The following is a 20174-nucleotide window of genomic DNA, read 5'->3' as shown; positions in this document are numbered from 1 at the left end:
ACCCTGGTTTAGTGTTACTCCTTTTAAGAGTGTTTCTCCCTCGCATGGGATCCTCCCGCATTGCACCACCCCCAGTGGGATTTTTGGTTAACGGTTGCATCGCCCTCGCCCCAGCGGAAGGTCTACCACCTCCCAAAGAAGTGACGCTAACAGTAAGATCGTCAAAAAGGATGGACAAATTAAGACATTTCATCAGATGGAAGTAGACTTAAATATTGAGTAGTTATCAGTATGTAAGTATCTACAACTGAAAGGTGCTCCGACAGATCCAAAATGGGCAGAGGAATTCCAGAGAGCCCTAATCCTGTTTGAGAGGACACTTGACTCTTGTAGGTCTTCGAGAGGTCTTGTATTCCAGATCTACCGGACGGCAGTCTTCTCCCAACATAACAATATTTTTTGTTAAAACAATTGAAAATGAAATTTACCCAAAAGAAAAATAACAGGAGGCCCACCTACCTCAAAATATTCCTTCCCCAACTCAATGCCGCTGAACAAGAGCAATGGGAAGACATATTTGGTGCCAAAGGTGCCGCTCAGGGAGAATGATTCAAACTTTGTTAGACTTTCCTCTGCAGGTTTCCCACATGTTTTCAAGTCAGTGGTTTTACACTTCAGTAATGTGCAGATCTGTTCGGAGTGGAACATAATTCATGCGATAATTGGTCAAAAGTAATATTCTGCATTTTCCAACACAAAGCAAATCGGGTTGACAAGGAAAAAAATAGCTTTTTGAACAGTGCAATTAACTCATTACTTGAACAAGGAAATAACTGTACCAACGTTAACTTTATGTTGTCAACACAAGCGTTGAACAGACTGAGAGCCCCACTAACGCAGGAGACTGCTCAAAAATGGCAAAGCAAAGTGATTGCCATATTCATTTTTTTAAAACTTTATTTATAACATTTTTCATAAACAAAACAAACAGATCAGTTCCGTATTCCCCCTCTCCTTCACCCACAATGCGTACAGTTATCCCAGATGAATTGTCATTTCCCCCCTATTCTGCCCATATGGTATACAGGTCTGTATAGTGCAGTCACCATGTAGTCCTATTTCAACTGTTGCCACTGCGGTCTATGTCTGCCCCCATCTCTGACCCGCTGGTATCCCTGTGTTCGCTTTCTGGCTGAGGTATTCGCTCAATGGGGCTCAAATGTCTCTAGGTCTATTGCGTGCCGGTAGCATAAGACCACATTGGGTTTTGTTCGTATGACAATGTGCGTAACCAGGACTCCAGCGTAGGTGTAGGTCCTCTGAACCATATTCTCACCACTAGGGTTCTGGCTATTATGGACACAATGCATAGGATTGTACTTGTGTGCATGTTCTTCGCATTAAATATACCAAGCATCTACAATCATGGTGAACTGGCATGATTCCCGCTCTAATGCAGTTCGTAGCTCTGATAACATGCAGCCAGATCTGCTCTACTGGAGGACATTCCCATGCTAGTTGTAAAAGGTTTGCCTCTCCCTTACGGCATCTACGGCAGTTTGGGGATATGTCTGGGTGTATGTGCTTCATTTACTTCGAGTGTGGTAAGCCTGGTGTAATGAGTGAGTCGCAAGGCGCATTCAACTCTAAATGTCTGGTTTGCAGACATGCCAGTTTCTATTGCTGATCTGTAAAGGTTTCCCCAAAGAAGTCCTCCCATATGCTTTGTACCCCATCTTGTGTGTAAAGTTTCTGTGCTTTAATGATTTTGTATATCGTAGATACCATCTGGGTGGGTGCATGTGGGTGGGTTTCTGATGTGCTAGCCATGGGGGCTATTGTGTGTTAGGTTGGTGTGTTCCTTATATATGGTGTTTCAACAGGTTTTTGTCCATCATGTATAGTGGGATATTGTTTTTGTTCACTGTACTCTTCTCTTTCAATTGTTCTAAGGAGACCAGCTTTATGTGTATACATCTTGCAACATGAAGATGCCAGGTTGCTCAAAGTGTAGTCTAAATACTTTCTCCTATGTTATTTCAATCCTTTCCACATCCAAGATGGAGAAGTTCAGGGAATATAGCCTAACTAATCCAACCAGTTTTACTATCTTGTCCCACGCATTACAGGTTGTACGCGCCATCTGTATCTTTTTTCTATGAAGTACTTTTCTTCCCCGCTGAGTGTATCACAGCTTTTTCTATCATTTAGTGTGGTTATTCCTGCTGTTCAGCATACCCTCACATGGCGTATTGTGCGTGTGCTCCCAGATAGTATGCACAGAGGTCAGGGTGGTCAAGGCCTTCCTTCTCATAAGGCCGTGTAAGTGTTTAATGTGATATTCAAGCTTGTTTATCCACCCATATTAAATTAACCATCACCCACTTTGTCCAAAGGACTTTGAGGGTATTGTAGGAACATTACTTAACATGTGTAGCAGTTTTAGCACAATTACCATTTTCGCTAGTGATATTCCTGCTGCCTGCGAGAGCAGCAGTTTTATCCACCTCTCCACTTTAGCTTCTAGAAGGTTATGGGTTTTGCTATGGTTATCTTGTTAGGGGTCTGTGATTCTTGTAGATATGACTATCCCCAGATACTTCATATTGTAATCTTTCCATTTAAGCTTTGTTTGGATTTTTTGGGGTTAAGGCTAACGTTTACGATTTTTCTTAATTTTAAAATCTGACAATCCACCATATGTTTGGATGCCTTCCATTACGGGGTTAATATTCAACTGGGTGTGTTTTATATACAGTAGCCATATCCATCCCATGAATTGGGTCCTCAACCCTGATCTTCTCAACACCTTGAAGAGAAAAGGCCATTCAATAGAGGCCTTCACCGCGTCAATGGTAGTCACCACTGTCGGAATTTGTGGTCTATATTATGTAGTAATGCAAATAGTCTCTTAGATAATTTTGCGTGGATTGGGCCAGTATTAATCCTGCTTGGTCGTTTAGAATCAGTGTTGGCATCAGCAGCTGTAGTCGGTACACCAATAGTTTAGCTAATATTTTATTGTCTGTGTTTATTAAAGACAGTGGCCTGTGCAGGGAGCATCTCGATGGTGACTTATCAGGTTTCAGTAAGACTTTGATAACCGCTGCGCGGGTGGACTCTGGCAAATCAGCCTTAGTGAGAGAGTATTCATACATCTGCAGTAGTGCATTTTGTTCAAATAATCATTCAATTTCCTGTGCTATATCTTCCCGAAATGCTGTGCTTCACTCATTCTGAATATGGCGTTTTCTGACAATCCCTTTATGATACAGTTGGAGTTGCTTAGTATTTGTATTTGCAAATGCAAAAATGTATGGTTTACCGTACCCTGCACAGTGCTGTGTATTAAAGACCTGCCAGAGACAACACGAGTACATGGAACATTCTTTATTTGTAATAACATGGATGAAGTAACCCCATCCCACACAGTCTCCCGTCCTTCTCCTTCAACTTCCTCCTCGTTTTAACCCATACATTCCATCTCTCCTGCACAACAATTCTTCTTGCTAGGACCCACCCTATACATTCTGTATTCCATGGAACCTGAACGCTTATTTGTTTATTTACAAATAATTTCCTAATGCTACTGTATGTGGTTACACACAGGAGAATGCACATATAACACAGTGCATGGGGAAAAGGCCATCCAGGTGAAAACAGATCACATTTGCAGCACTTTAGAGAGTATCGGGGAGGCAAGAGGTGAAGGGATGGTGATGTCACAGACTTTACGATGTCCCACAGATGAATGAACACTCAGCCTCTTGCGACACAATGAACGTCTTCAGACCTCCCTCTCCTTCCTAGTCTCAGGCCAGGGCTAGAGCCACAATGCAGACCCCCTCCTGGGATAGTGTCAGACGCAGAGGGAGCAAGGGGCGAAGGGAATCAACCCTGCATGCTGGTTTTAAGGAAGAAGAAGGGCTGGGCCAGTGAAACAGGCTGGAGAGAGTAGATACGACCACAACCGAGAAGAAAATAAGGTAAGTGTAAAAACAATCATTTGTGCCTGTATGAATGGGCTTGTTGTGTGTTACTTTTGTGTTGTAACAGCGAAGTGATCAACTGGCAAATTGAGACGGATCTTTACTACAATTTGCTTTTCTTTATTGGAGTTTGCAACATGAATTATTGGGGAGTAAGTCATACAGGGATCACAACGGGAGAGAAATAAACAAAGTGTAGCCTAAAGAACACATTGTTCCGTTGAATGATTAGCATTAATGCACTCCAGGAAACCTATTCCTTTGGTGTCAGTGTTTTTTTCTGTGGCAGACGATGTGGGTTCACAATGTTGCATTGGTCCTCCAGAATGGACTGCTACCAGGAACCATCACCCCGTTTCCCCTAAGTGGTCCGACAGAAGTCAGGTGTCAGACGCTTTATGCTTGATTGACCCCAGTCTATTAACAGTGTTCCCCTCCAACACAGGTCTGTCAGTTCCCCTGCTAACTATTATTGATGGTCTTAAGAGTCTTCCATTCAGATGCTGGGATGGTTGTATTCTGTCACCATGACTTCACAATCTTTGAACCAACCTATATGCTGAATTTCCTGCCAAACTATCACTGGGAATATGAAGGAGCTTTCACCTCTTTCAACTATTCTTTTTGCTGATTTCTCCCTCTAAGCACTCCCTCCGTTCTATTAATATGCCTACTTCCATCGTCCAGGTCTTCTACTTTCTTTTGGTCTTCTCTCTTTCCTACAGCCTTCCTCATTTTGTTCCTTCCTACTGCCGCTCTATCCTTTACCTCTTCTAACATCATTCCTTCCTCTCTGTGTTTGCTTTTTTCCATCTCTCCTACTTTCTCTCGACTCCTCCTCACCTCCATTAACTCCCCTGCTCTCGCATCTCCTCCTCGCCTTTGCTACCTCCTCTACTCTATTATCTGCTCCTCAACTATGCACTCTCCTCTATCCGCCTCACCTCCTATCTCACTCTGCCGCTCAACACGTCTTGCAATCCATCACATAACAAACATAACACCCCATGCACCCTTTAACATATGTACCATCCGGTAAATTGGGCCGAGCATTGAAAGATTGGGATTGACTGCTGACCCCACCTGCCACTTTGCACCCAGTTGCAACTACTAATCTTCGAAGAATTTTAGGTGGCCCCTGTATCCAGAGGTCAAAGCTATGAAAGGGGGCCGGCCAATTTGGAGTCAGACAGCCTTATCATGGCGGACACAATGACTGTGCCATTGCGCCATGGGGTTGCCTCGCTGTTCAGCCTCCCCATTTTCACAGTACTACCCTTTTCTCTCCACTTCCAGTCTTCAAGTGTGCGTGTGGCTAGCTTTGCTGACCACGCATTTGATATCATATATGTTTTCCTCCACTACTTGGCAGACTATGCTCACAAATCACACAGCCCTCTACTCACGTGGGTCTTGCGGTAGGGAGCTATTATCAGGCCAGTCATCTGTAAAGGTTTGAAATGCTTACAAGGCTGTGGATTGGGAGGAAGAGTTGATGGATACCTCTTGTACCACCTTCAGTGCCAGCATTGCTTTGCAGAGAGTGGTCCCCCATGCTCTAGCCTTGGTTGGGACTCATCCTGTAGCCTCTTCTCATTGATTGAACCACAGTGTTTGTGTGTGTGTACACACCTGTGCCTAGGTTGCTAGGGGTGGATGGAGGATAGCATGTCAATGAAACAGGGACAAGAGAGCTATGTAGGCATATTGTTCTGGCATATCGTGGGACATGCCACATGATTACCTCTGGACACACACAGGGCATGAAATGGGGGAGTGTGGAATGCACTGTTCAGACTGGCCGCACAATTTTCTTTGGGCACAAGCAGCATGAAAAAGGGCATTGCTGACATATGTTGAGTGGAGCAGATGATTTTTGTTATGAGGAAACGTAACAATTAAATGTGTTTTACAGACGCAATGCTAACCCCTATTCTTGAGACAGGTTTTAATGATTCACCTGTAAATAGCTCACGCCATCTCCTGCTACTCATCCCCTTAATCCAAGATCTCAGGCCCTAGACAACCTCTTTGTTACTTGTCCTCCTCACAATACCTCTTGCTCACGCTCCTTTACCCTCCTTCCTCCCCACCAGTGGAGCTCTCTACCACCTGACATCAAGTCCCCCTCCACTGTACAAGGATTCATGACTGCCCTGAAAAAGTGCCTCCTTTGATTCAAAAATCATGTGAGTTGTTTGGAAGGTGTTATCATCCCCATTCTTTAGCAATATTGATTGTGGCACACTGCTAAAGTCCTACCTCAGTCTTGAAGCAGGCATAATATTCCATTGAAAAGTAGTCAGGGCCTGGGGTTTTACCCTTATGCACTGATTATATAGGCTCCTCAACTTCTTGAAGGGCATTCGCTTATTTTATTTAGCATAGATATCTTTCTGCCTTTTTCATGTGTGCAGTTTTTTACACTATGTTTACACTATGCTTTCAAGGATGGTTACAGACCACTTTCACAGATAAATGTTGTAACGAAAATCTTGTCATGAAATTTGCACAGGGACCGGAGGAGATGGTACATCCATTAATCAGTACTGACTACGTGGGTGTTCATAGAGGCATGAAGGTCCAATCCCACGCAAGATTTCTTGCTGAAATCCTCTATTATTGCCGAATAATGACAAGGGATAGTTCTGAGGGTAGATGCAGAGAAACTGCATAGTAAAAACAATGCAAAAAAAGTGCGAATATTAAGACTATGCTCTACCTTGGTACAAAAACCAGGATATCAGTGCTCAGTCTGTTTTCATCAGAGTTGCAGTTCTACTTTAGGACAAAACAGAGCTGTTCTGTGTCACCCACCATATGTATTCTGGTTTCAGAACTCGTCATCAAATTTGGAGGGGACAGAGAATTCTTAAAGGAGGGGTAAAAATGTCAACTTGGAAGTCACTAGCCAGGAATAAAATGTCACTTGCCCTGTACTGTTCTCCACAAGCACAGAGCAGACCATGTGCCTCATTCAGAGTTTGGAGGTAATCATGGCGGTATTAGCGCCATGACTACCTCCAATACCAGTACATAATCCGCCCTCGTTCAATGGGGACTTACCGGTCTATTCCGACCTTTGCGGGACCGGTAAGTCCCCATTGAAAAAGCCATTCCCCATTCCCATTTGAGCCCCCATAGGGATCAATGGGAAGGCGCTAATAACGGTACCGCAAATTGCGGTACCATTTTTAGCTCTAAAGTCCCTTAACAGGTCCCGTCCTTAACGCCTGGTAAAACCAGGTGTTAAGGAAGGGACCAGGCGTTAAGAAAGGGACCCGCTAAGGGAACTCGGAATAGGGCGCAAAGGGATTACCGGCACTGGTGTCCTTACCGGTGCCCGGTATCCCTTTGCGCCCAACTCGTAATGAGGCCCCATTTCTTACTCGCCAAGAGTCAATTATCACTCAAAGCTAGTAACAAGTGCATATTTGAATGCCTACCTAAAGCATATTAATGACATGTTCCTCTTCATGGAATGTCCTGAGGACTCTCAAAAATCCATCTTCAAAGTAATATCGAGCTATGGGAAGTCTCAGGCTGAAAGATTAATTGGGAAAAATCTATGTTGATGTCTACTCTGCTGCTGACCTCTGCTTGGGGCTTGGTTAGTCTACAAATGGTTATAGGCCAAACATCAAGGGACCACCTCGTTGTGAACTTTACAGATGAGGTGAACAAGCTGGTGAGCATTTACACAGTCTCTGCATTAAATCTAAATCGTGCACCCAGGTTAACGCTGTACCTGATTCTATCTGGGTTTCTCACTTTAAGACTTTGTATTCCAGTATCAATCTTTTGGTGACATATAATAAAGAGATACAAGGCGATTTAGCAGCTGCCCTGACTATCACAAAGCCTGATCCCGAGGAAATTGTGGCATTCAGAAAGCCAAATCCTCAGGCGCACGCAGATCAAACAGCCTTTCCATAAATCTTCTAAAAAAGGATCCACAATTATGGTCAATTATTCTATCTATACTTTTTCCAAGCATCATAAATACGGCAGCGATCCCTGATTCTTGGAGTTTGTCTCATGCTGGATCCATTTATAAGAGAGTCGAGAGGTCAGACCCGATGAATTAAAGACTGATCGCTCTTTCAGACGTAGAAAGTAAGATTTTTGCAAGTGCTCTGTTGGGTCACCTGGAAACATGGGCGAAGAAGACGGGTAGACTGGTTCGCATCCAAACAGTTTTCCGGCGCAGCCACTCCACCAATATAAGTGGAGCTGTCTTGCGTGAATTACAAGAATCAGCCTGGAGTACAAAAGAACCTACGTTACGTCAATAGACCTTTCTGTGGCTTTTGATAAGGTCGACCACTAAATTTGTGGTCCAAATTAGCTGAATGGGGGTACCTACAGGCCTCCTGCACCTAATTATTTGCTTATATTCTAATACAGGAATCAAATGAAGCTGGAAACCTGTCACGTAGAGTTGCAACATATCAGGACCTAAGACAGGGCTGTCTGTTAGCTGCCTGTCTTTTTAATTCATATGTTTCCGACATTGGTGAGACTCTCAATCCAGCTGCGTTAATCCCTCCTAAATTTGGTACAATAAAAAAATCATGGAGGGCTTACGCGGACGATTTTTTGCTTTTCGATCAAGCAAAGATCGGGATGCCCAGACTACTGTTAGCATTCTCCAGTTATGCAAAGGAGAATGCATTAGTGATAAACCCACAAAAGACATAAGTGTTGATGCTCTCTGGAGGTAGAAAGCATGACTCCGGCAAATGGTTGCTTCAGTCAAAAGAATTAGAAGTTGTCTCCAGTTTGACGTACTTTGGCTATCACTTCTCTTCAAGACCCAGCTTTGAAGTCATACAGACCGCTGTAATTTGGAAGGCGAAAAATGTAACCAACCAATTGAGTTTCATTGATAGAAAATATGGAAGTTATTCTATTAAAGCAGCCCTACAATTCTATGAGAGGAAGGTAATTCCAAAGCTGATATATGGGTTGGAGTTATGGCCTAATAAATCCCAACTCTGGTTAGACACTATAGAAGGGAAAATCTGGAGACATGTTTTACGAGTGCCTAATACGGTCCCTTTAGTAGACATAAGATTTAAATTAGGGCTTGTTTCCCTCAAGGTTTATGCACAATGTCAGTTTCTACTTCTGTATTGCAAAATTCTCACAGCTGACCAGGGTATCCTGAATTCAGAAGAGCAAGAGGTTTGTCACTGACAATTTGGGTCATGTTCGGTTTTATTATTATCCAAGCTGAAATCCCATTGTGAATTAACACTTTCTGACTTGGGATTGGATGTGGGAGTTCTGAAATGTATGCTGCAAAAGGTCAAAATAGCCCTAAACGATCAAGACTGAAAAGACATGACGGATACATTACAAGGCTTTCCTTCACTGCAACATCTGTCCCATAAACACAAGAGTAGAGGTTTGGTAGCCCCTTCTCTTCTGATTAACAGATATTATCGCTCCATGATACTACACCTTCGGTGGAATTTATTCCATAATAACAAGATATTAATAAGGAGGGGTGCCATTGATCCTTTGGACTCAGCCTGTATAATGATACTGAAGTTGTAGAGAATAGTAAACATCTGTTTATGGATTGTCCTTCCCTACACTTTGAACAGACCTCCTATTTTAACACAATTGTGGATGCAATTAAAACATTTGATTTAACTGAATTTTGGAAAAGAATGCTGAATCCAATATTGATAGCTGAAGGGGTAGAGATTGCTACTTTTGTTAACTTATGGGAAATACCCGTATTTAAAGAATCATTTTACCTTTTCTATGTGCTGGAAATTTTAAGAAACACATGTTTGGCTTCGCCGTTTTTTCCACCACTTTCCCGTCTAACTATTTTATGATGTTTTTAGTATATCATTTTTAACATTATAATACGCAATTGATTGTTATTTATATATAATTTGTTTTATGCGTGATGAAGGCTTATTTTTCTTTTTTGTAAATGTTTTGACAAACCAATCACAAATAAAATAAAATATTAAAATATTAACAATTAAAGACTTAATTTTCTCATTCCCCGATGTATTCTCAGAGAAACCAGGAAGAGTGAAAGGCACCTATCACTACATTAGAAGACCTAAAGGAAAAGTGGTTAATCTGAAACCATGTAGACTCACAGAAGCCCGCAAACAGATAGTGGTTGAGGAACTGAATAAAACATTAAGAGCAAACATTATCAAAACCTCTTCAAGCCCAGGGTCCTCCCCTATCGTATTGGTCACCAAACCTGACCATTCCTGGAGGTTTTGTATAGGTTTCCGCCAGGTTAATGCCATTTACGACTTCTATGTATATCCCATGCCACGCATTGATGACCTAATTGATAAACTCGGAAGTGCCACCTTTCTATCAATACAAAAGGGTACTGGCAGGCCCAGTGTGTGGGTCTGATAAGGAAAAGACAGATTTGTTGACACACCTAGGATTGTTTCAGTTCAAAGTCCTCCCTTTTGACTTACACAGGGCTCCAGCCACTTTCCAACGGCTTATGGACAAAATATTACAGCCCTACTATGATTTCTGTGGAGCTTATATTGACTTGGGAAGACCACCTTTTCCATCTCTTTACCGTTAGGAGAGCTCTCAGAGAAGTGTGGCCTATCTACCAATCCATCCAAATGCAAACTGGTCCGATCATCCGTGAAATACCTTGGCTTTTTTGTAGGGAATGGTAGTGTGCAACCTCAACGCGAGAAAGTGAAAGCCGTACTTGATACCCCTACACCTAAAACTAAAAGAGATCTCAGAGTATTTCTAGGGCTAATTGGTTATTACCGTAGGTTTATCCCGAACTTCTTGGACACGAGAGCTAGGCTGACAGCTAAACTAAAAAACGCTGAACCCCAGAAAATTCATTGGACTGACAAGGATGATATATGTTACAAAAACCTAAACCAAACCCTGTGCCAGAACCCGATCCTAGAGGTAGTAGATTTCTCAAAATAATTTGTACTGCAGAAAGACGCCTCCCTTACAGGGTTAGGAGCAGTCTTATCACAGATTTGTGACAGACCAAAAGAGATCCAAGAGCTTTTCTTGGGTTAATAGGATATTACCATAGGTTTATCCCCAGCTTTTCGGACAAAAAACTAGGCTAACAGATAATCTTAAGAATGCCGAACCCCAGAAACATCATTAGAATGATGAGGATGATATATGCTATAACACCTTAAAACAGAATATGGGCCAAAACCCAATCCTGAAGGTAGTCGACTTCTCTAAAGAGTTCATATTACAGATGGATTCCTCCCTTACAGGGTTAGGAGTGGTCCTGCCCCAGATTTGCGACGGTTTAGAACACCCTATCTTAGTTGCTAGTCAGAAACTTTTCCCACATGAAAATAATTACTCTGTGGTGGAATAGAAGCCTTGGACATCAAGTGGGCCATTATCCACCTCAGGTACTGCCTTTTAGGAAGAAAATTCACACTCATTACAGACCACACACCCATAGTTTCGATTAGCCAATGCAAGGACTTCAACCCTCGGGTCATGCAATGGTTTCTAGACCTACAACCCTGTTGTTTTACTGTGAATCACAGAAAAGGAAAAGAACAGGGGAATGTTTGCTTTCCAGATTCCCCTGTGAAACAAATACAGCTACATTGCATGGAGGAACGGTATGTGAGAAACATGAAGGTGTCTCACTGACTAGTCCCCGGGGATCTGTCATCCAGGTGGCCAGGACACGGCCATCGCTATTGGATCCAGTTCCTGGGGGTGGATCAGTGCGGGAGAATCACCTGGATGGGGCGGTACTTGGGGAGTGGAAGTGGGACGCTGATGGGTGAGACGCAGTATCCCCTTCTTTACAACGCTTTTTCCCCCAACTTACCCCGCAGGATACTTAAAACCTCAACCCCACCCCCTTTCTTAACACAAACACTTTCTCACAGACCGATTACCCTGAAATACAACGATCTATCAGAGCCGTATACCTGATATATCCCAACTCAAGAATGGGGGTCAGAGATAGGGGTGGCATGAATTCTCCCATCTTGGCATTTCAAGATCCAGGGTATGATTCTTGGGCCACAACAGAGCTCTGAGGTTTTGGGCAGAGACTTAACACATGAGGCTAGATGTGGGGGGCATGCCCTAGGGAATGCCATGTATGTCGCAGATGGGGTTAGCATCAAAGAGAGAGAGGATGGTGGTCCATCAGCTTCGTGGGTCACCCATTCCTTCTCCTCCCTGATCGGACCTTGTCACTCAGCAGTGTTCAAGGTTAGAGAAGCTTTTTCATGTGTGCACAGTGTGTTTTGGAGAAAGTGAGGAGAGAGGAGTAGAGGCTGCTGGTTTGCCGTGCTGAGTTCCTGTGTTAGAGTCTGCTTACTCTTTCTACCTTTTTGAAGGAGGTGATGCATAAAGACTGCTACACACGCGAAGCATGCAGTGCGTGCAGTGTGTTTTGGAGAAAGCGAGAGGAGCAGAGGCTGCTGGTTTGCCGTGCTGAGTTCCTTTGTTAGAGTCTGCTTACTCTTTCTACCTTTTTAAAGGAGGTAGTGCTTAAAAACTGCTGAACATGCGGATCGTGCAGTGTGCATAGTGTGTTTTGGAAGAAGAGAGGAGAGAGGAGCAAAGGCTGCTCGTTTGCCGTGCTCAGTCCCTGTGTTAGAGTCTGCTCAATCTTTCTACCTTTCTGAAGGAGGAAGTGCTTAAAGACTGCTGCACACAAGGAGTGTGTGTTGTGCACAGTGTGCTTTGGTGTTCTGGTGAGCTGGCCAGAAGCAGGACGCCAACTACAATATGTCACCTTGGAATCGCGCAAGTCTCGGATGGTGGCTGCCAACGCAGGAGCTAGCTATCCCTCACAACTATACAATCATACGATCTGACAGAAACTCTGGCAAAGGTGGTGGAATGGCCTTCATAGCCCAATCCCAGCAGAACCCCAGAGAATTCACTAACACTGTCCTTCCATCAGCAGAGCTTCTCTCAGTGAAACTCCCACTGTCCGATACTCGCACCCTCCTACTCCATCTCATCTATCGCTCCCCAGGTGCCATCTCATCCTTTGAGGAAGATGTCGACCATCTCCTAACCCAAAACACCATACCAGGCTTACAAATCATACTACGAGGGGACCTTAACCTAGATCTACATGATTCCAATGATATAAACGCCACTACACTTGACAATACCATCACACAACTGGGTTTAAACAGCGTATTAACCAATCTACCCAGTCTAAAGGTAGAACGCTGGATTGGCTGACTGACCTTAACTGCTCTACCATAATACTCAATAATGCACCTTGTGCTTGGTCGGATCACCACTGTATCACCTTCTCTATAGTGACAGGAACCCACATTATCACTCATACAGCCCTGGCCCCCCAGTCTCTGTCGAGGAACAAATGAAACATATCTCTTGACAACCTTCTCCCTCTACTACACCCCATCACTGATCCTCCCCACCACACAGATCTGGATCCTTCCTCTCTGGTGGACCTATACAACACCATTGAGCAAGCTCTAAATCAAATCGCACCACTAAAATTAAGAAAGGCTAAACTGGCTGCCCATTTAAATAAATGGTTCTCCACCGATCTAAAAGTACTTCGTAACGCTAAAAGATCTGCCGAAGCCAATTGGAGAAAATCCCTCTCAACCCTTGACAAGGAAAGCTTCTCTATTGCTGCGGCATCCTACAAAGCCGCCATCACCAATACTAAAAGCGAGATCTATAATACATGAATAAGAGATCTATAATACCTGAATACAGAATGCCAAATCTGTAACTAAAAAGCTATTTTGTGTTTTAAGAGAACTGGAGTCAGCTGTACCGCCCTCTGATGATTACACTAAAGACAAAGCATGGTGTGCCAACATCCAGAAAGCTCTTTCAGACAAAAAAGCCCTACTGCAAAACAAAATTGAGCTAAAAAAGAACAGTCTTGCTCCTAACGCTCACTCACGCAACCTGTCCACTTCTCATCCGCATTCATGCTCGCCCTTCCACTTCTCATCGGTAACTACTGAAGAAGTCGTAAGCATAATAGCGGGTCTTAAACCTTCTAATTGCCAGGGGCGATACCTGCCTAGCTCCAGTCATCAAGGAAGGGGCTAAAGAATTATGTTCAATGGAACAAAGATTGGGGACTGTCCAAGACAGATCACATGGTGGATGGGTAGTAAGAAATCCACTTTGGATTATTACCTTGGAAGTGATGCATGTGCAGAGCAAGTTGAGTCCCTTAACGTATGTGATAGTCTTTAGTGACCATTCAATTATTGTGTTGTCATTAACAATGGGAGAGACCCCCCCAGCAGAATAAAGGAGGGTCAGGTGTGGAAGTAAACCATACAGGAAACTCCTTGCGCTGGACCCAGAGGACCCAGACCCAGAGGAACATCGCCCAGGCAATAGCAAAAGGTAGACAGATTTGTCTCAGTGGTCCTTGTACATTTAGACAGCTTACCAGGAATTAAATGGAAGGACGATTAAAACTCCTGCCAAGCGAAGTGGCTAAGGAGCAGTGGGTCAAGTGATTGCCTCGTTAAAACACCTACTTCCCTTTGACCCTAAGATTTGCGACGCAAAGTGTACACTAAGACGAAATATCAGGAAGGTGAAAATGACTAAAACAAGCGTACAGGCAGGGGTTCAAGTGGCATCACCTCTCTGAAAAAAAAACTACAATGGCAGTGGATGTTTGCTGTCCTGCAGAAAAACTCGGTCTATATGGCAGATGCTCTCAGTAGCCAAGGGTGACCAAAGAAAACTCTTGGTTAATCCCATTGAGAACAGAGGTGGCTCGAACACCTGAAAGATGAAAGGGGGATTCAACCTGATACTGAAGCCAAGGTGGCTCAAAGAGGAGGCTGGCTGCTGCACATGGGGCAAGGCGAGATCTTCCAAGCTATATTTTCGATAAAAGTTTCCAGGGCCCCATGGCCAAATGGGCTATCAAATGCAGTCCTAAAGGCGGACCCTGGGCTTTTGTCAAGAATATTAAAAATCCAAATTTGATAAGGTGTGCCAAGAAAGAATCATACCGGATTCTTGGAAAGAGGCAATCCTACTCCCTGTCTACACGAAGGGAGACAGGGAGGTACCGTTTAATTATAGATCGCTCTCTTTGCTAGACGTGACAGGTAAATTATTTGCTGCTTTGGTCCTGGCCGCTAAACAGCAGTGGGTGGCTGACAATAATATTCTCGACCCCGTACAAACGGGCTTTCAAGGAGGATCAGCCCACCACCCATAACATCAGGTTGATGGATAAGATGATGGGGGAGGCTGCGACCAGAGGCAACCCTGTCCTGTATATGATCTTTGTTGATTTCAGTGCAGCCTCCGACTCGGTAAACCGCTCTATTCAATGGCAGAAGCTGATGGAACTGGGCTGCCCTGAGTGTCTGCTATCGATCCTGATAGATTTGGTCACTGACACAGTAGCGAGGATACGTTTAGACAGGGATGGCTCCCCATCAGAAAAAGTAGGATTACACAGGGGAGTCAAGCAAGAGTGCGTGCTGGCTGCCCTGTTGTTTAATCTTTACCTGTCTGACTTACCAAAGATTCTGAACACGGTTGGTCTCCCAGTCAAGGTGGGAACACATTTTGTTTCATGTCTGCTTTTAAGCGGACGATCTGGTCCTGTGAACCTCATGGTGGGTGGATCTCGAGCCATGTTCCAGGCCCTGTTAGAATATGCCCAGCGCAATGCACTTGTGTATAAATATGAATAAAATGAAAGCTATGGTCATTGTCGGAAACAAAATAAACCGTGTTTCATTATATACTCAAATTGGAAAGATTGATTACGTTGAGCAAGACCCATATCTGGGTCTGGAACTTAGGGTAAAAGGTGATTATAGAAATATTAGGGAAAGAAAGCAAAGTAAGCCCGCCAATTAATTTTTTTGATCAATACATTTGCTAATCAAACTACAGGCTTTACAATTAAAGGAATACTAGGGCTTTACAATCAATGTTTCTGCCCTACAATACTATACGGCGTGGAAGCCCTGTCTATGGGGGACCTCAAGTGGTTAAACGTGCTGGAGGGTAACTTGGAGATCAAAGTTGAAATTGGCCCCCTCGACTCCAATGGCTTACATACGCCTGGAAGTAGGGCTGTTTTTTCTTGGATGTCAGGCGATGATACGGAGAGGGTTGTTATATATTAATTATTTGCTACATCCCGTGTGTCCACTGCTTTACATGCTGGCAAGCAGCTATGCTTGTGAGTCTTCAGGGTCGCCCAGCTTTGTGTAACTCAGCAAAGAATGATTCACCTCTATCGAGTGGGTCTGATATTTTTACAGAGGTACTCGACATGAGAGCATGAAAAGTATATTTAAGTACAAGGCCGAACGCTGGGCTTGGAGTAATAACTACAAATATTTGAATTGCAGACACAATTTTAAATATGTGAGTTGTGTAACATATGCTTTTCTTAAACCAAAATCATATTTATTACCTAGTCCCAACCCAGCTGTTCATAACCTCGTCCTAAGGCTTCGTATAAATCAACTCCCATTATTGGTGACCCAAGCTATTTATACTAAAATACCCACTGAAAAAAACAAACAGGTTGTTGCATATGCAGATTAAAAGATAAGCTAGAGACTGCCGAGCATGTATTCATCGAATGCAGAGAGCTGTGCTCTACCTACATGTGCACACTGGGCCGCTTTATGAACCGCTACAACTCTATTAAGACAGGCGATTTCTGGGCCTACTGCTTGAATACAGACTCTGAGACAATGCACTGTCCTGTCCTTTTTATTTTCTTCTGCTCTTTTGTAAGCATGTCAAATGGATCTTTCTGGTACAAGTGATAAAGTTCTAAAGGTTTTAAAGGATTTATCTGTATTTTGCACTTGCCCTAGGTCTCGGTAACAGATATAAGAAATAGTTCTGTTTATTATCAGTAATTTGTAAAGCATAAGATCCTAGTGGTATGATAAATGGGGAATGTTATTAACTAGTTGTTTGGATGAATGAATTGAATCATTTTTTAAATTTTAATTATGATGGTTTGATGAATGAGTTATTGATGTTATGGTGTGTAAAAGTTATTTTGAACAAAAACAAATAAATAAATAATAATTGTCTATTTTTCTAATATGTGGCAAGTCATCCAAAAACATGCTAGGATGTTAAAGGAGCTCGTGTGTGGAGGGGGAAAATGCAAACAAAATGGAAATATAGTTTCAGCATTTCAATTTGCCTAATGCCTGTAATCTGCTGGTTCTTTATAAATGGCCTGCATACACGTGCCAACATTTTTATTAATAAAGAAAGTTTGGATATATCACGCCACACACCTTAATAAAATGTCCTCATCTTATATTGTTCCATGTGAATACCCTTCATTAAAATAGTTTTTATTCTCGCGCATTTGATATATACTCACTCCTTCCCTAATGGTGGGAAGAATTATGGAAGTTACTCTGTGATGGCCATTATCCTGCAGTTAATTATGTTTTCAAATAAAGTTCTGTATATGCCACGTGGTTGCATGTGTCTGATGTGGTCTGATCCACATTGTGCTCTTACTTAGATTGTACTTTTACAAAGTGTTTCCAAGTCCAATTCATGATTTTGCTTTGTTTTTTTGTAAGATTAAGATCCAAGCATTCTTTAGATGAAGAATTACAACATTTGATTTTGTAATAATTGTTTTGTTTAAAAGCTGGTATAGTTCCCACATTAGAGGACCTTAAAATGCTAGGGATGCAAACAATGGGGGAATAAACTTGAGAGCTATGCTGTATAAACAAATGACAGTAAGTGATCATGAAGATACAGCTTACCTGAAGGTAGAATGGATCCTGTGCTGTATGCATCCCATCAAAAGCTCCCAGCGCATACACTTCATCCGCTCGTTTATCCTCCATCCTGTAACTCAAGTGGCAGCACAGATCATTATGACAGACCGTGTAATTCCCCTGTGCCTTTCTAAGCTCAGTGAAGGTGAAGTTGTCATATATAACCAATGCGCTAAAATCATTCTCGCCCTTCGGGAATCTTGGGATGCTTGTGGCATACTGGTTCCACCTGGTAGTAGAATGGAACGGTTTTGGATTGCGGGTAGAGCAGTTCACTTGTGAGATCACAAGGTGACCCTCTTCAGATTTGCTGTTGTAATAATATGATCCAGGACCATTAAGGGGGAACACACCACTCCCTGAAAAGGAAATAAAAATGATTGGAAAGTAGCATGCCCAGCAACAAGGCGTTTTTAACTCTTTCATAGTAGAAGTAACAAAGGCAGGGAATCAGTGATGTAGGTCGAGTGACTGAACAAAGAAGATTGGAAGATCAGATTGTGCGAAACATATGAATAAAGCTTCCACTGGAGTCAGCTGAAGAGCCACATAGGTCTGCCGTGCAACGCTCTGTGTACCCTCATCTATGCTCTTCCAGGTATAGCTTTAATAGTATATCCATCTACTTGATTCCATAATGTATAAGGGGACTTTGGAGACATAAAAAAGCATTTTCAACACATATTCCCATTGGAGAAACTATGCATATTACACTCAAATGAATATAAGAAATAATGCAGTATATATTTCTTACATTAAATTGAATACCATACAGGATGATATCTCTATGTCAAATAAGACATTTGGCTAATATCACCATGGTTTAGCGCTGGAGTCCTAATGAGGGCCAATGACAATGGGCCTCATTACACGGTAGGCGGTGGACCAAGGTGCTTTAGCACCTTGGTGCTGGTAAAATACCGGCACCACCTTGGAGGAAAGGGGAATTACCGCCCCATTCCAAGGTTGGCAGGGCGGTAATTCCCCCTTCCCCCATTGCCCTTCCCCATTCCCATTTTTGCCCCATAGGGCATAATGGGAATGGGGAAGGTGCTAATTACGGTACCGCAAATTGCGGTACCGTAATTAGCACCCTAGTCCCTTTGCGGTTGGTTTTTAACACCTGATAAAAAGCAGGTGTTAAAGTACCAACCCGCAAAGGGACCTCGTAATCAGGTGGTAAGAGTTAACGGTCACCGGTACCCTTACCGGTGACCGTTAACCCTTACCGCTTACCGTGTAATGAGGCCCAATGTCCCTTCTGTGGTCAGGCACATTCACTATGCTCCCTGCAGCTCATAGCCTCATTGGAGCAGTAGAGATCAGTTTCATTTTACTATGCAAATTGCTGTCACCATATTTCACACCGGACCGCACAGCGAAAATGTCACTTACCTTTATAATAATGTCACTTCCCTTCAGCCTGTCGTCACTTTCCACAAATCAAAAGTGGTGCATACTTGAGGCACAGGAACAGACGATGACTCTAATGAGACACAGGTACTTCACAATGGCCATACGTTCACTCTTATAGCAGTTCAACTTTTGCAGATACCCACTCGCAAAACCACATGTTATGGCTTTCTTACTTAGCCAGCGCCATAATCTTAATGCAGAACTACTGCTACATAAATTGGAGTTGAAAATGATGTGGCGGTGTGGACCGATAGTATCGAATTCACTGGCACATGATGTGTTCATATCTGCCCTTTCACCACATTTAATGTGCTGCACCGCGTAACTTAAACTTTGCCCTCTACATAAACAGGAATGTTTAGTAAGGAACAAGTTACTTACCTGTAACTGTTGTTCTCCAGCATGGGTCTGGCATGGATTCACATGCTCATGAATATTCCCCGTCGTCAGGCTGGGAATCCTCGGTAAAGAAGGAACAAGTTACTTACCTGTAACTGTTGTTCTCCAGCATGGGTCTGGCATGGATTCACATGCTCATGAATATTCCCCGTCGTCAGGCTGGGAATCCTCGGTAAAGAAAAAACCAGTATCAGTTTCGTTTCTGATCTGTCTTTCGTAGTAATAACCAATCACTGGTCTCTGCGTCATACTGACCACAGCCAATGACTGCCCTCTACCTAAGCACCGCCTCTGGCAGCCATCTTCAGATTTGGAAGCACGTAAAGTGGCAGTATGACCAAGTGAAGAGCCGCAGAGGGGTAGGCGGGAGGGTTCGCATGTGAATCCATGCCAGACCCATGCTGGAGAACAACAGTTACAGGTAAGTAACTTGTTCCTTCTCCAGCATGGGGTCTGGCATGGATTCACATGCTCATGAATAAAGAATACATAGCAGTACACACATGCACAACCACGGGAGGTGGCAAAGGCTCAACATTAAGCATGACATCAAACTCAACATTAAGCATCTTACCTCCTCACCAGGCTCACCTCAGGCGAACAGGTTGCGCAGCACTGCTTGGCCGACCCTGGA

At 43.3% G+C, this 20174-nt stretch overlaps 1 protein-coding gene across 1 annotated transcript in view; it reads right to left on the bottom strand.

Moving 5' to 3' along the window:
* The window catches only part of LOC138453641 (pantetheinase-like), a 395191-nt gene that overhangs the window by 104534 nt on the left and 270483 nt on the right, over nucleotides 1–20174 (bottom strand). The window contains exons 5-6 of the mRNA XM_069606674.1: nucleotides 17711–18084; nucleotides 460–630 (exon numbers count right to left, since the gene is read on the bottom strand). Coding sequence (XP_069462775.1) covers nucleotides 460–630; nucleotides 17711–18084 — 545 coding nt within the window. The remainder of the gene's footprint in view (nucleotides 1–459; nucleotides 631–17710; nucleotides 18085–20174) is intronic.

Source organism: Ambystoma mexicanum, chromosome 4p (genome assembly GCF_040938575.1).
Source record: "Ambystoma mexicanum isolate Mex_15411 chromosome 4p, UKY_AmexF1_1, whole genome shotgun sequence".
Lineage (NCBI taxonomy): Eukaryota > Metazoa > Chordata > Amphibia > Caudata > Ambystomatidae > Ambystoma > Ambystoma mexicanum.
The sequence above is the reverse complement of the archived record's forward strand: the minus strand, read 5'-3'. Positions and strand labels throughout refer to the sequence as shown.